General features: G+C 42.0%; 1 protein-coding gene across 1 annotated transcript in view; it reads left to right on the top strand.

Annotated features, from left to right (window-relative positions):
- Positions 1-13922, top strand: part of smg1 (SMG1 nonsense mediated mRNA decay associated PI3K related kinase) — a 170740-nt gene that overhangs the window by 27526 nt on the left and 129292 nt on the right. Inside the window, exon 2 of the mRNA XM_087997587.1 lies at positions 7814-7977. Coding sequence (XP_087853713.1) covers positions 7814-7977 — 164 coding nt within the window. The remainder of the gene's footprint in view (positions 1-7813; positions 7978-13922) is intronic.

Below are 13922 nucleotides of genomic sequence, written 5' to 3' on the forward strand. Positions count from 1 at the left end.
CCTCTAGTGGGTTTGTCCTCCCGGTGGGGTAAGACAGCAGGGGCGATATGTGGGACATTGTCAGGAAAATATAATTTCAAGAGAATGACTGTCAGCCTCCCAATTACATGCCCCTCCCACCCCCCCGCAAACGTTAGTAAGGAAGACTTGACAGAGTCGACAGGACTGGGTTTACCGTTGTCACTTCTGATGCTTTCAATTTGCTATTTCTGAGAGTTTTATAGAACATAGAAGAATACAGCGCAGTACAGGCCCTTGGGCCCTCGATGTTGCGCCGATCCAAGCCCACCTAAACTACACTAACCCACTATCCTCCATATACCTATCCAATGCCCTCTTAAATGCCCATAAAGAGGGAGAGTTCACCACTGTTACTGGCAGGGCATTCCATGAACTAACGACTCGCTGAGTGAAGAACCTACCCCTAACATCAGTCCTATATCTACCCCCCCTTAATTTAAAGCTATGCCCCCTTGTAATACCCGACTCGATACGCGGGAAAAGGTTCATACTGTCGACCCTATCTAACCCCCTAATCATCTTGTACACCTCAATCAAGTCACCCCTAAACCTTCTTTTCTCTAGTGAAAACAGCCCCAAGTGCCTCAGTCTTTCCTCATACGATTTTCCTTCCATACCAGGCAACATCCTGGTAAACCTCCTCTGCACCCGTTCCAATGCCTCCACATCCTTCCTATAGTATGGCGACCAAAACTGCACACAATATTCCAGATGCGGCCGTACCAGAGTCTTATACAACTGCATCATGACCTCAGGACTCCGGAACTCAATTCCTCTACCAATAAAAGCCAGTACGCCATATGCCTTCCTCACCGCACTATTTACCTGGGTGGCAACTTTCAGAGATCTGTGTACATGGACACCAAGATCCCTCTGCTCATCCACACTACCAAGTATCCGACCATTAGCCCAGTACCCCATCTTTTTGTTATTCTTCCCAAAGTGAATCACCTCGCACTTAGCTACATTGAATTCCATCTGCCACCTTTCTGCCCAGCTCTGCAGCTTCTCTATATCCTGCTGTAACCTGCCACATGCTTCCTCACTGTCAACAACTCCTCCGACTTTCGTGTCATCCGCAAACTTGCTCACCCAACCTTCTAACCCCTCTTCCAGGTCATTTATAAAAATGACAAACAGCAATGGTCCCAAAACAGATCCTTGCGGAACACCGCTAGTGACGGCACTCCATGAAGAAACTTTGCCATCAACTACTACCCTCTGTCTTCTTCCATCCAGCCAATTCCTAATCCAAACCTCCAACTCACCCTCAATGCCATATCTCCGTATTTTCTGCAGTAGCCTACCATGGGGAACCTTATCAAACGCCTTACTAAAATCCATATATACCACATCTACCGCTTTCCCCTCATCAACCTCCTTCGTCACCTTTTCAAAGAATTCAATAAGGTTTGTGAGGCACGACTTGCCCTTCACAAAACCATGCTGACTATCCTTGATCACATTATTCCTATCTAGATGTGCATAAATCCTATCCCTTACAATTCTCTCTAAGACTTTGCCCACAACAGAAGTGAGACTCACCGGCCTATAGTTACTAGGGCTATCCCTACTCCCCTTTTTGAACAAGGGAACCACATTTGCTATCCTCCAGTCTTCTGGGACTACTCCTGTAGACAAAGAGGACATAAAAATCAAGGCCAATGGCTCTGCAATCTCCTCCCTTGCTTCCCAGAGAATCCTAGGATAAATGCCATCAGGCCCAGGGGACTTATCTATTTTCACCTTTTCCAGGATTTCCAACACCTCTTCTCTACATACCTCAAAGCCATCCATTCTACTTATTTGTGCCTCAGTATTCTCATCGACAACAATGCCCTGTTCCTGAGTGAATACTGAAGAAAAGTATTCATTCATTGTCTCCCCAATCTCTTCCGCCTCCACACGCAACTTCCCCCTACTATCCTTGACTGGACCTATTCCTACCCTAGTCATTCTTTTATTCCTAACATACCTATAGAAAGCCTTAGGGTTTTCCCTAATCCTATCTACTAAGGACCTTTCATGTCCCCTCCTTGCTGCTTTTAGCTCTCTCTTCAGGTCCTTCCTGGCTACCCTATAACTCTCAATCGCCCCAATTGAACCTTCACGTCTCATCTTGAGATAGGCCGCCCTCTTCCATTTAACAAGGGATTCCAATTCCTTATTAAACCACGGCTCCCTCGCACGACCCTTTCCTACCTGCCTGACAGGTACATAATTATCAAGGACACTCAATAGTTGCCCCTTGAACAAGTTCCACATATCATTTACACTCTTGCCTTGGAGTCTACTTTTCCAAGCCACACATCCTAAGTCATGCCTCACCGCATCATAATTTCCCTTACCCCAGCTATAATTCTTGCCCTGTAGTACACACTTATCCCTCTCCATCACGAGTGTAAAAATCACCGAATTATGGTCACTATCCCCAAAGTGCTCACCTACCTCTAATTCTAACACCTGGCCTGGTTCGTTACCCAGAACCAAATCCAGTATGGCCTCACCTCTTGTTGGCCTGTCTACATATTGTGTCAGGAAACTCTCCTGCACACATTGAACAAACACTGACCCATCTAACGAACTTGAGCTATAGCTTTCCCAATCAATATCAGGAAAGTTAAAGTCCCCCATAACAACCACCCTATTACTGTCACTCATCTCCTGAATCACCTTCCCTATCCTTTCTTCAAAAATTCTAGGACTATTAGGAGGCCTGTAAAAGACTCCTAACAGGGTGACCTCACCTTTCCTATTCCTAACCTCAGCCCAAACTACCTCAGATGGCAAGTCCTCATCCATCGTCCTTTCCACCGCTGTAATACTATCTTTGACAAGCAATGCCACACCTCCCCCTCTTTTACCCCCACCTCTAAACCTACTAAAACATTTAAATCCCGGAACCTGCAACAGCCAATCCTGTCCCTGTTCTAGCCATGTCTCCGTAATAGCCACAACATCGAAGTCCCAGGTACCAACCAACGCTGCAAGTTCACCTACCTTGTCAACACCTTGGAATTCAAAGTGTGCCCTTTTGCAATTCAGTCTTGATTATTCAGTTTATTCTGAACCTTGCCCTCTCACAGTTTGCTTAAATACTCATTGGGTTGTAGATAAGAATAGTGTTTCATTTTCTGATTGAGGTTACTCAGTTTGCAGGTGTTCTAGTTGCTGTATTAAAAGACTGCTTTTGGGTTTAGTCCCGTGAGGATTTGTGTACTAACCATACTACCCTTTTGGTCCATATTGCTCAAGGGGAGGCAGTAGTTGGGTTGAAGCTTGACGGGAAGTTTTCAGGAAATGCACACTATTCTATCAGTACTCTGAGCTCACTGTTGCAAGAAAGGAGTTTCACTTTGCTAATGTATTTGGAAAGCTTGTCAGGTGCACTTGTATTTTTGAATTCTTTCTTAAGAAACAGCCACAAACACACAGGTGATCAATTGTTCCATTCATTTGCAATACCATGTAAAATAATCTGGGTTACCAAGGGAAGAGAAATTTGAGCTTCATTATGAAACCAGGCTGTTGACCTTTTCATGTGGGCACTTTTTACATTTTTGTAACTTTCTTTTATGCTTTTTCCTTTCTCATGCATATATACATGAGATTTTTTGCAACAAGATGATTGAACATGTAGGGTACCTTCTGGAATTGGGGCTGGAGGTGGAGGTAGCTGAGTAAAAGGAAACGGTGAATAGGGAACCAAAATAGGTGCTTCCCACACATTAGTGTGCCTGTGCAGGTACAGTATTGTTGCTTATGCTGATATGACTGAGAATGATGCAGCTGGGTGTGTTGAGAGCTGACCAGGTTGCCCATTGCAGCATTCCTAAGGTGGGCTGGGTGAATGTGATGCATGGCAAGTCCATCATAAAGTCGTGGGGTGCCAAAATTGGTTATTGAATTCAGTCTGATTTGTAATCTTAGCAATCCATTGTTGCTGAGTTATCAGATTGCTTATCTGATGTCTGGTACAGGATACACAGAAATTTTCTCCAATTAAATATTCGGAGCATTGGAGCTATTGTTTTCAGTCATTGCCAAATTCCATTCCCTAACTGCCAACACTATCCTTCTGACTTACCATCTGATAAGCCTGTCTCTCCACAAGATTGGTGTTACATATGATCCTGAGATGAGCTTCTGACATCACAGCCATCCTTTTGTAAGATTACCTCTATTCACTTTGTTTGCATTACTCAACTTCCCAATTTGACTGACATGCTGCTGAAGCTTATCCATGTCTTTGTTACCTCTGGGCATGATTATTTCAACACACTCCTGGCTGGGTTCATACTTTCTACCCTCCATAGGCTTGAGATTATCTGAATTCCTATGAACCATGCCTTGTCTTGCAGCAAGACCTATTTCCCTGCCACTCTCGTGCTCACTCTTCTAAATTGCCTACCAGTTGAGCCATATCATTGAATCATAGTCAGAGATGTACAGCATGGAAACAGACCCTTCAGTCCAACCTGTCCATGCTGATCAGATATCCCAACCTAATCTAGTCCCATTTGCCAGCACTTGACCCATATCCCTCTAAACCCTTCCTATTCATAGACCCATCCAGATGCCTTTTAAATGTTGTAATTGTACCAGCCTCCATCCACTTGTCTTGAGTTGAAAATTCTCATGCTAGTTTTGCTAGTACATGGCCCTGAGCTTCCTATTTCTTTAAAATTATCTCAAATTTAACAGAGCTCTGAGATATCTGCTCTCCTTTAACTCAGGGCTCTTGGCCATTTCCAATGTTTCAACAACCATTTTTGTGCGTCTGATTTTGGAGGAACAAACATGAGCAAAAACTAGCGATAGGTCTAAAAGAGAAGTAAGCAATAACTCAGTTTTGAATTTTAAGGAAAATGAACAGACCTGAAATTAAAATATATGCAAAAAAGCATAGCAAAATTAAATAGCATTGCTGAAAATAAGCAATTGACTTGAAGACACAATTTATCGGGATGAGAAGAAACATGGTAAATCCTTCCAAGAAGCTGTGCCATGATGTTTACTTGTTACAAAGCCATCAAGCAGCCTAATAGTTAATTACTGCGTGATCAATTCATAGTTAAAACAGTGACTGCACAGGAAGCTGAAGATTTTAACTAAACAACGCAACAGGAAATGAGCGAATGATATATTTTAATAGGCTCATTGATCCTTAAATATATAAGGTGGATCAGGAAATGTTTACAAATAGGTAGAGCTGAAATTAATATTCTGTTTCAATCTCCTAATATTACAAGTGGGAGTCATTGTTTGCTGCCTGTTCAAATTACCATGTTGCTGCATGCACTGTTCAGTTGGCACTTATCATGTTTCATAATTTTATCATCAGTTGTCCTCAGGATTGATGTGATTTGTCTTGGAATGTCTTTCAAGGTGAAAGTTCAAAACATTTAGATTCTCAGAGGTAGATAGATAGGGTTGACCATGAAAAACTTTTTCCACGTATGGAGTCAGCTATTACGAGGGGGCACAGCTTTAAATTAAGGGGTGGTAGGTATAGGACAGATGTTAGGGGTAGATTCTTTACTCAGTGAGTCATGAGTTCATGGAATGCCCTGCCAGTAGCATTGGTGGACTCTCCCTCTTTATGGGCATTTAAACGGGCATTGGATAGGCATATGGAGGATAGTGGGCTAGTGTAGGTTAGGTGGGCTTGGATCAGCGCAACATCGAGGGTCAAAGGGCCTGTACTGCGCTGTATTTTTCTATGTTCTATGATCTGGAATCTGGCAGATGGAGATTAATGTGAATTGGAAGTTCATTTTCCTGAGAGAACAGCAAGGGATTTGTTTTTCTTAGCATTAGGGGTTCAGTCAGTCTGTTATGGAAGCAGATTTTGCAGCTAACAAAAGAACGAGGGATTGTGAGGTGCATGGAGACCCAGTGGACCTGGAAAATCATTTCTAAAAGAATGTGGTGGTGTTGGTGGGTTGCAAAAGACTCCCAGGTTGAAATTTGTTACACCATCAACAATTTCATTGGGCCTTTTTGGGCCTCGTGCCTTTAGGTCAGTATTGCCTCTTCCTCCTTTGGTCGCCTTGTAGTTCTTGAAGAACAGTCTTAGTTGGAGGAGAGTGGGAGTGCAGGATTGAACAACCAATGTTTAGTAAACAGAGGCAAGGACTGGAATGAGTATACAGAAACAGACTTAGCAGGTCTGGCAGCATCTGTAAAGGGAAGGCAGAGTTGATATTTCAAATCCAGTGACCCTTCATCAGAACTAGCAACTACATTTTTTGTTTGATTTCCAGCATCTGCAGTTATTTGTTTTTTGGACTGGAATGAATGTGTTGAGGCATGTTTCATTCACTAGTTGCTGCCACACGACCTACAAAATTTTTTCTTCCCTTAAATTTACTTTTTGTTTTTCATAACTCCCTACTGAAATGAAGATCATACAAGGGGCATCCCTTTTCCCAAGCCGCCTCTTATCTCTCAATCAAATTCCAGCCTCTAATATTTCCCTGGGTTTATAGTTCAGTCTTCGATGCTTTCTCATCTATGGAGGAGGAGTAGTGTACACAAACAGCAAAGCTTTGGTGATGAATGCCAGATTTCTTTAGTTGATTGCAGTAAATTTCTGGGCTTTATAATTACTGTTTCTGAGATGGGTAATGAGTGAAGCTGACCCAATGATGAATAGAGAAAAGCTCAGGTTCTTATCTGCTCAGTTGTGATTAGTTGGTTTTCTATTAGCTGCCATTGTTGCCCCTCCTTCAATGTGGATGCCAGTTTCATGGTCAGCACCTCTCTGGTGACTCGGGCTAGTGCTGGAGCCACAGATCTTTGGGCAGAGAGGACAAGATTTACTGTGAAGAATGGCATGTTCTCAAGACAGGCTGTTTGTCTCTTTCCTTTTGCTTTTGTTGTTGGACCAGGCAAACTCTTGAGAATTTCTGACCTAGTTTGGTGGATGAGGTGCAGCCACCAGTTCCCCTGTCATACCAATGTCAATGTGACCCCCTATCACTGGGGCCTTTTGGATTTTCTTAAAGCATTGTGTCCTCCCTGAAACTAAATGCCATCTGGCCTGGGGGCAGATGTTGCTATTCTATAAATTGAGATGGTGCAGTGTTGACTCTCCGATTGCTTGGGTGACTATGGGAGAGGGGAAATTAGAGTGCACATGAATATGACTGTCTTGTCTTGACTGATCTATCTGATTTTCAAAATGGCTAACAACTTGATCTTTCTTGAAGGAATTCTTTTCCCATGGAACAAATTTAATTTTTCAAAGATTATATTAGATAATTTTTCAAGGGAATTATAAAACTGGTTTGTATTAAGAGCTTTATTGATGCAGCCTTTGAAAGTGCATCCAACACGAGACCAATCTGGTGGGTGTCATTCTTATTGAGACTGGGATGTTTTAAGTCCTGGCTCCTAATCGGAATTGACAAAATGTTGAAAGTGAACAATTTGTCACTTAGATTGGAGCAAAATGCAAATTAGTGGCCCTGGAGCAGGCTGCACAATCATCCCTTTTTTGGGTGTCACATGCAATAATATAGTTCAAACACAGTTTGGAACTCCAGTCTTTCAAACCAGACAGTAACATGTGTAGTCTCTACAATGAGGACTGTTAATGAAACCGAATTGTTGTGTTTTTAGAGCAAAGATCTTGCAGCTTTCACAGGTGCAGGATTTTGTAGTTAGCCTCTATGCTATGTTTATCAAAGAGGGATTTGAATTCATGCTGCTTGATTGTATGTTAAATATTATAAACACTGTGCTACCATTATATTTTTACTTCATTGTATGATGTTTCACTTCGTAGGATTGACAGTGCAACAGCTGACCAAGACAGTTTAAAGTATCCTTTGGCCAGGGATCGGGGCAGTTCTGCCTCTTACGGATTGCATTCTGCCAGTTCCGCCAGTGTGTCTCGGTATAGACACGATGATATTCGAATCCTCACTGGGTTTCAGAATGAAGAAGGGGGTAAGACAGCTTAAAGCCTCAACTATTTTCAACTCCAATTTCCTGACATTGAAAATCAAACTCCTTAATGATGCAATATTTGCTGCTTGTATAGATTTTGGTTGAGTGTTTTATTCCCAACACATGGTACTAAGTAAGTGAGCACATATTTTGGTCTGTAATGAACAAATAAATTGTTTGAGTCTCCTTCGGGTTCTGAATGTTGAAACACTGCGTTATATTTGATAGAAGCAGTTGTGATCAATTGGTGGTATTCACCTGAGTCAGAAGGTTGTGGTCCAACGTCTATTCCAGGACCTGAGCATTACAATCGAGGCCAAAATCCAGAGGGGGTGCTGTCTTTGCAATGAGACATTAAATAACGCTCCCCAAGAGAATGTCTAAGAGTCAATGGCATTACCTGAAAGAAGTGCATGGGGATATGGTGTCTGTAAATCCTAACCAACAAGGCCGGCTATCTGGTCGCTGTTGCGTTACTGATTTTGGAAGCTTGCTATGTGCAAATTACTGCATCACAATTGTAACATGCTTCAAGGATTGTTTTTTGGTGTAAAGTGCTTTGGAATGTCCTGTGATTGAGAAAGGTTGCATATAATTGAAGTTTTTCTTAAAACCTGCTTGGCTACTGCTTTATGGCTCTTGTGCATTTTCCATGTTTAGTTTTTTTTGAAAAGTGCTCATGCTAGGACAGAGTGTAGCTAGTTTTGCATCAAAATTTCTATTTTTAGTAATAAACAGAATTTGTTTATCTATTTCCTAATTTCACATTTACATAATACTGCCGCTAATACTGATGTTAGAAGTCCCAAGGTTTATTCATTTATTTTAAAAAAGCAATTGTGTTACAGGCCTCTGATTATTATCCATTAGATGAAATATGCCAACTGAGAGACTTGATTCGCTTCCCTCTGAAGTGATGATCGCTAGATTGATGTGGGACTGGAGTCTTTTAGATCAGAGTAGTTAAGGGTGGTGGCTTTTCTGTAAAACACAAGGCAATAGACAATAGGTGCAGGAGTAGGCCATTCTACCCTTCGAGCCAGCACCACCGTTCATTATGATCATGGCCTCAATCAGTATCCTGTTCCTGCCTTATCCCATAACCCTTGATTCCACTATCCTTAAGAACTCTATCCAACTCTTTCTTGAAAGTATCCAGAGACTTGGCCTCCGCGCCCCCACCCTCTCGAGTTCTGGCTGTTTGAGCACTGTAATTGTTTCCTCGTTGATGGCCATGACTGCAGCTGTCTCAGCTAGAAGGTCTGGAATTCACTACTTGTGCCCCTTTGCCTGTCTATTCCACTTGTGAACCTGTTTCTTGATCGGTCCCCATTGACCAAGCTTCTTGGTTAATAAAGCTCAAATGTCTCCCTTTGTGGCCTGTGCCAAATTTTGTTTCATAGTATTTCATAGTGTTTATTTGTATCTTCAGTCCAATGCAGTGTTTCACTTGGAGCTGGTGTACTTGGTCACTGCCTTAGTGCTCTCTGACACAGCATGCTTGGCCAGCTCCCTGGGGCAGCAGCAGGTGTACTGTGGTCTGGATCTCCTGGGATCTTACCGTTGTCCCATTTCCTGCCCCTCAGTCGAAGCAAAACACTCAGACACAGTATAGTTTTACCTCCTTCATCTTTATACCGGGCCCTGGAGAGAGAGAACACAGAGATGAGTTCTCGATTGTCATTGGAATAGCAGTTTCCTAATGAATTGTATAATCAGTTTACAGGGACCAAATAATAACCAAAGCACAACAAAAAAAGAAACAAAAACTTGGCTAACTAATCTATCCTACAAACAACCAAAGCATAAAATAAGATATCTTGCATTACTAGTAAGAAATAACGTAATAATTAAATAATTAAGTACATACTCAAAATGGATTAACATCAAGTCATAATAAAACCCGTATTTATATGGGACTCCTCCCCCAGGGGCCCCCTGGACCAGCCAGAACCACTACCACAGCCAGACAAAAGCCCTTGACAATATGGCTGAAATATCGGTGTCTATATAATTCAAAAAGGACTACCATACTTTATAGAATAATTCAGTTTTTTGGTGCACCATATTTGTGAGGAAGTCAAGGGGGTATATTCCATGATTAACCTATGCCAATTCGAAAGTCCTGGAGGGCCCTCAGCTACCCAATTCATTATCCATACGGTTTAAATCTTAGTCTATTTAAGAGTCCAAAAGTCCTTTACCCTTCTCCGGTGATCCAAAGTTGTACATGGATCCTTTGTGGCTGAAGCGCAGCGTTGCTGGATAACGCAAGGGATGTTGGATATTTAGATCTCTTAGACGGTTCTTCAACTCATCGAATGCCCTCCTCTTGAGGACCACGGCTGGAGAAAAATCCTGAAATAACATAATCTTGGAACCCTTGTGCATCATGGCCTGGGGATCCATGATGCTTCCAGGAGTACCTGCTTCTCTCTATAACATTGGAGCCGAAACAGAACCGGGCGGGGGCGCTGGTCCGACCTGGACCTGCGTGCAACAATCCAGTGGGCCCATTCCACCCACACCTGGCCTGATCCGGACTCTAACTTTAATATTTGAGGGCGCCATTGCTCCAAAAAAATCTGCGAGCTGGCCTTCCTCTTCCCGTTCGTAAAGGCCCAGCAACTGAAAATGTTTCTAACAACCCCGATTATCGAAGTCGTCAATGTGCTCTTCCAAGGTCCGGACTCTCTGCTCGGCTGATTCGGCAGCAGTTTCCGAGGTTGCGGCCTTTTGCTCCGCCCCTCCAACGTGTTGACTAAGCTTTTCAATTTCTCGGTTGTGCTTCTGCAGCATAACCGAGAACAACTCCCACCTGGTGCTGGACTCTTCGATGAAAGCGTCAATTCTCTCCTGCAGTTTGTTGATCATGGAGATCGGTCTCACCTCTGTAGGTAAGTCCCCCGAGGTGGCCACAGACAACTCTCTGGTACTGCTGGTGGGGGAGGGGTTCCTGGCTGTTGTGAACTGCGGGAATTTTTGCCTTTAGTCATTTTAAGAACAACACCAAACTGTTCAACTTTGATGTGAAATGACTTAAGTATGCTGGGCAAAAGCTATTTTAAATTATTTAAAAGGTGTGGTGAAGGCGGGTGCCCCATTTTGCCCGAGTCTTAGGCAGAGCACAACAGACTCAGACTTGCTGGGTTGCCGCCATCTTGAATCTCCAGCTTCCAATATTATTAACTGGCTGTACATATGATTGCTTTTCCACCTTATTAGCCCATTACCCTTGCCTCCAGCACCCCATGGTTAACTGCAAGCTCTTATCTGAGTCTTGCTCGGCTGAACCTCTTGTTTCACAAAACTCACAACTGGTTCAGAAATGATTTACTTGGATGTTGCCAGCATTTGAGGATTTGAGCTATAAGGAGAGGCTGAATAGGCTGGGGCTGTTTTCCCTTGAGTGTCGGAGGCTGAGGGGTGACCTTAGAGAGGTTTACAAAATCATGAGGGGCATGGATAGGGTAAATACACAGGTATTTTCCTTGGGGTGGGGGAAGTCTAGAACTAGAGGGCATAGGTTTGGGGTGAGAGAAGAAGAATTTAAAAGGGACCTGGGGTGAAAGTTTTTTACACAGGTTGGTGCGTGTATGGAATGACCTGCCTGAGAAAATGGAGGAGTCTGGTACAATTACAACATACGAAAAGCATCTGGATGGATATATGACTAGGAAAGGTTTAGAGGGATATGCACCAACTGCTGGCAAATGGGACTGGATTAGGTTAGGATATCAGGTTAGTATGGGTGAGTTGGACTGAAGGAGTCTGTTTCCATGCTCTACATCTCTATGACTCTCAATGAATGTTATCATATTTGCCATGGATGAGGGTGAGTTGAAATTCCATGATTGGATGTGTATATTTGTGATATGACTTGCATTATTTCTCGTGTTAAATCAGTTACCTTTTTGAATGCTTTTTCTCTGATCTATCAGTGTATCGAAGGATGTTTGCAGTCTTGAGTGTTAGTTTGCCTCCATGAACTAAGGATTCTTAACATTAATGCTCTGACTTCACGTAGTTAAATCAGTAATAACTTCATTTATGTAACTATGAATGAGTAGTAGAGATTTGCATTACAGTTTGCCCTACCAATGTAGAGCATGCCTATGTTCACTGTATGCACCGTGTTATGACCCAGGGTAAACCCCTCTGCTAATTTAAACCAGCCACACAGAAAAGATACACCATGTGCTGTAATCTGTTAAAATTCGAGATGCAAACAGCTATCCCAGAGGTCACTCATTAAAGTAAAAATGAGCAACTTTATTCTTTAAGCCCAACAGAGAATATTAAAACCAACAAATATTTACAACTCCATTCTTTCAAACCTGTCTTTTACCTCCCACTCTACAGTACTAGTCGGATTTTTAAAAAAACGTCCTGATTAAGATTTTCAAAAAAAAATTCAACCTTCAAAACCTTCAACAGTCAGCTGTTGAATCTTCAGTTTGAACCTTCCTCTGCAGATTTTCCTGTCATCTTTTCGATGTCCTGCTGCACAAACTTCTTTTGGATAGGTACCTTTCAGAGAGCCGTTCTGCTGGCAGTTCTACTGCTAGCTGTTCAAATGGTCTGGTTTTATACCCCAAAACATCAGATCATTTCATTGGTTTTAATTTTATCAAATTACTAAATTCAAATTTGATTGGATTCTGGGATTTTGAGGCATAATTTAAACTGGCTGAATTTGAATTTGTTTTTGTATCATGGCAACTCATCTGTACTATTGGTTTCGACCAGATGTTACATTGTTACCTTGTTCAGAACGTTTTGTGCTGTTCTTGCTAGCTTTTCAACTCTCTTAAAGGTACAGTGCCACTACACCTTCATAACAATAGCTAGACTAAAATTTTTGTCATTCAGTTTTAAATGGATTTGCAAACGCAGTTTACTGAGTGGTGCTTTCTGTTAAGTTTCATCACTTCCAGCTTCATTAGTTTATCTAATATGCACAAGTGGTTTTGTCTGTTTAACAGCTAAAAAATGTTAATCCCATCAGACATACTTACTTTTGCAAGTTTAACTTAAAACTACTACAGTGGTTGTGCTTGCTTTTCTGAAAGTGCAAAGGTAACTAAATGTGGAGGTGAATAACTGGAAACAATACAAGTATTATGTCAACATTGCTTACACTAGCAGGTTAAAAGGAATAGTCATATAAAACCACAACATCGAGGGAAACAGACTGTGTAACTGGTAGCCTGAGGGACTGCAGATGCCATATTGAACTAGCATGATGACTCTCAGCATGGTAATGATCCCAGATGTGCTGTATAATATGGCATTTCTTTGTATTTTTAATTATGACTAAGGAATAATTAGAATTTGTTTGAAGAAATTGCTTGGGGCCTTTAAACTCTGCCCCTTTCTCTCTTTTCCTGTAGAAAGGAGGTCAGAAAGAGTAAAAGTGGGAATGAGAGCAGAGATTCTGCTATAAAGGGAGAGAATGAGCAATGGACAGTGTGCCGTAAGAGCCTTCCTTATGTCAGGTATGGGACTAGGTTAGTATTACATAAAAAGCTGAACTTGGAGCACTGGGAATGTAACAACAGTTCATTTGGCTGTACTAAAGTATGAATGAAAGTGAACCAAGAGGAGACCAGATGCAGGGAAGGATCAGAACCAACAAATCGAGCAACACACTTTCAATATTGGAGAGGACTGCATTAACTTAAACAAAAAGTGTTATACTATAGAATGTTATACTATAGAAATAATGAAAATCACAATGCTAGAGCTAGTGTACATTTCAAAATTAGAGTTTACTTTCTGTATTTTCTAGTCTGTGACTGAAAAGCAATGAATCACCAAAAGCCATAGACCACACAGTCCAAGTTGCTTTTTTAAAATGTTTAATTTATGAGCGCTATTTCATGACCTATCTCCGCTGCTTCCCTATTCATGCTTTCCCATAACATTGCAGCTCATGGCCAAGT

Source organism: Chiloscyllium plagiosum, unplaced genomic scaffold (genome assembly GCF_037043375.1).
Source record: "Chiloscyllium plagiosum isolate Xiang-an unplaced genomic scaffold, Cpla_swu_hap1 HiC_scaffold_20, whole genome shotgun sequence".
Classification (NCBI taxonomy): domain Eukaryota; kingdom Metazoa; phylum Chordata; class Chondrichthyes; order Orectolobiformes; family Hemiscylliidae; genus Chiloscyllium; species Chiloscyllium plagiosum.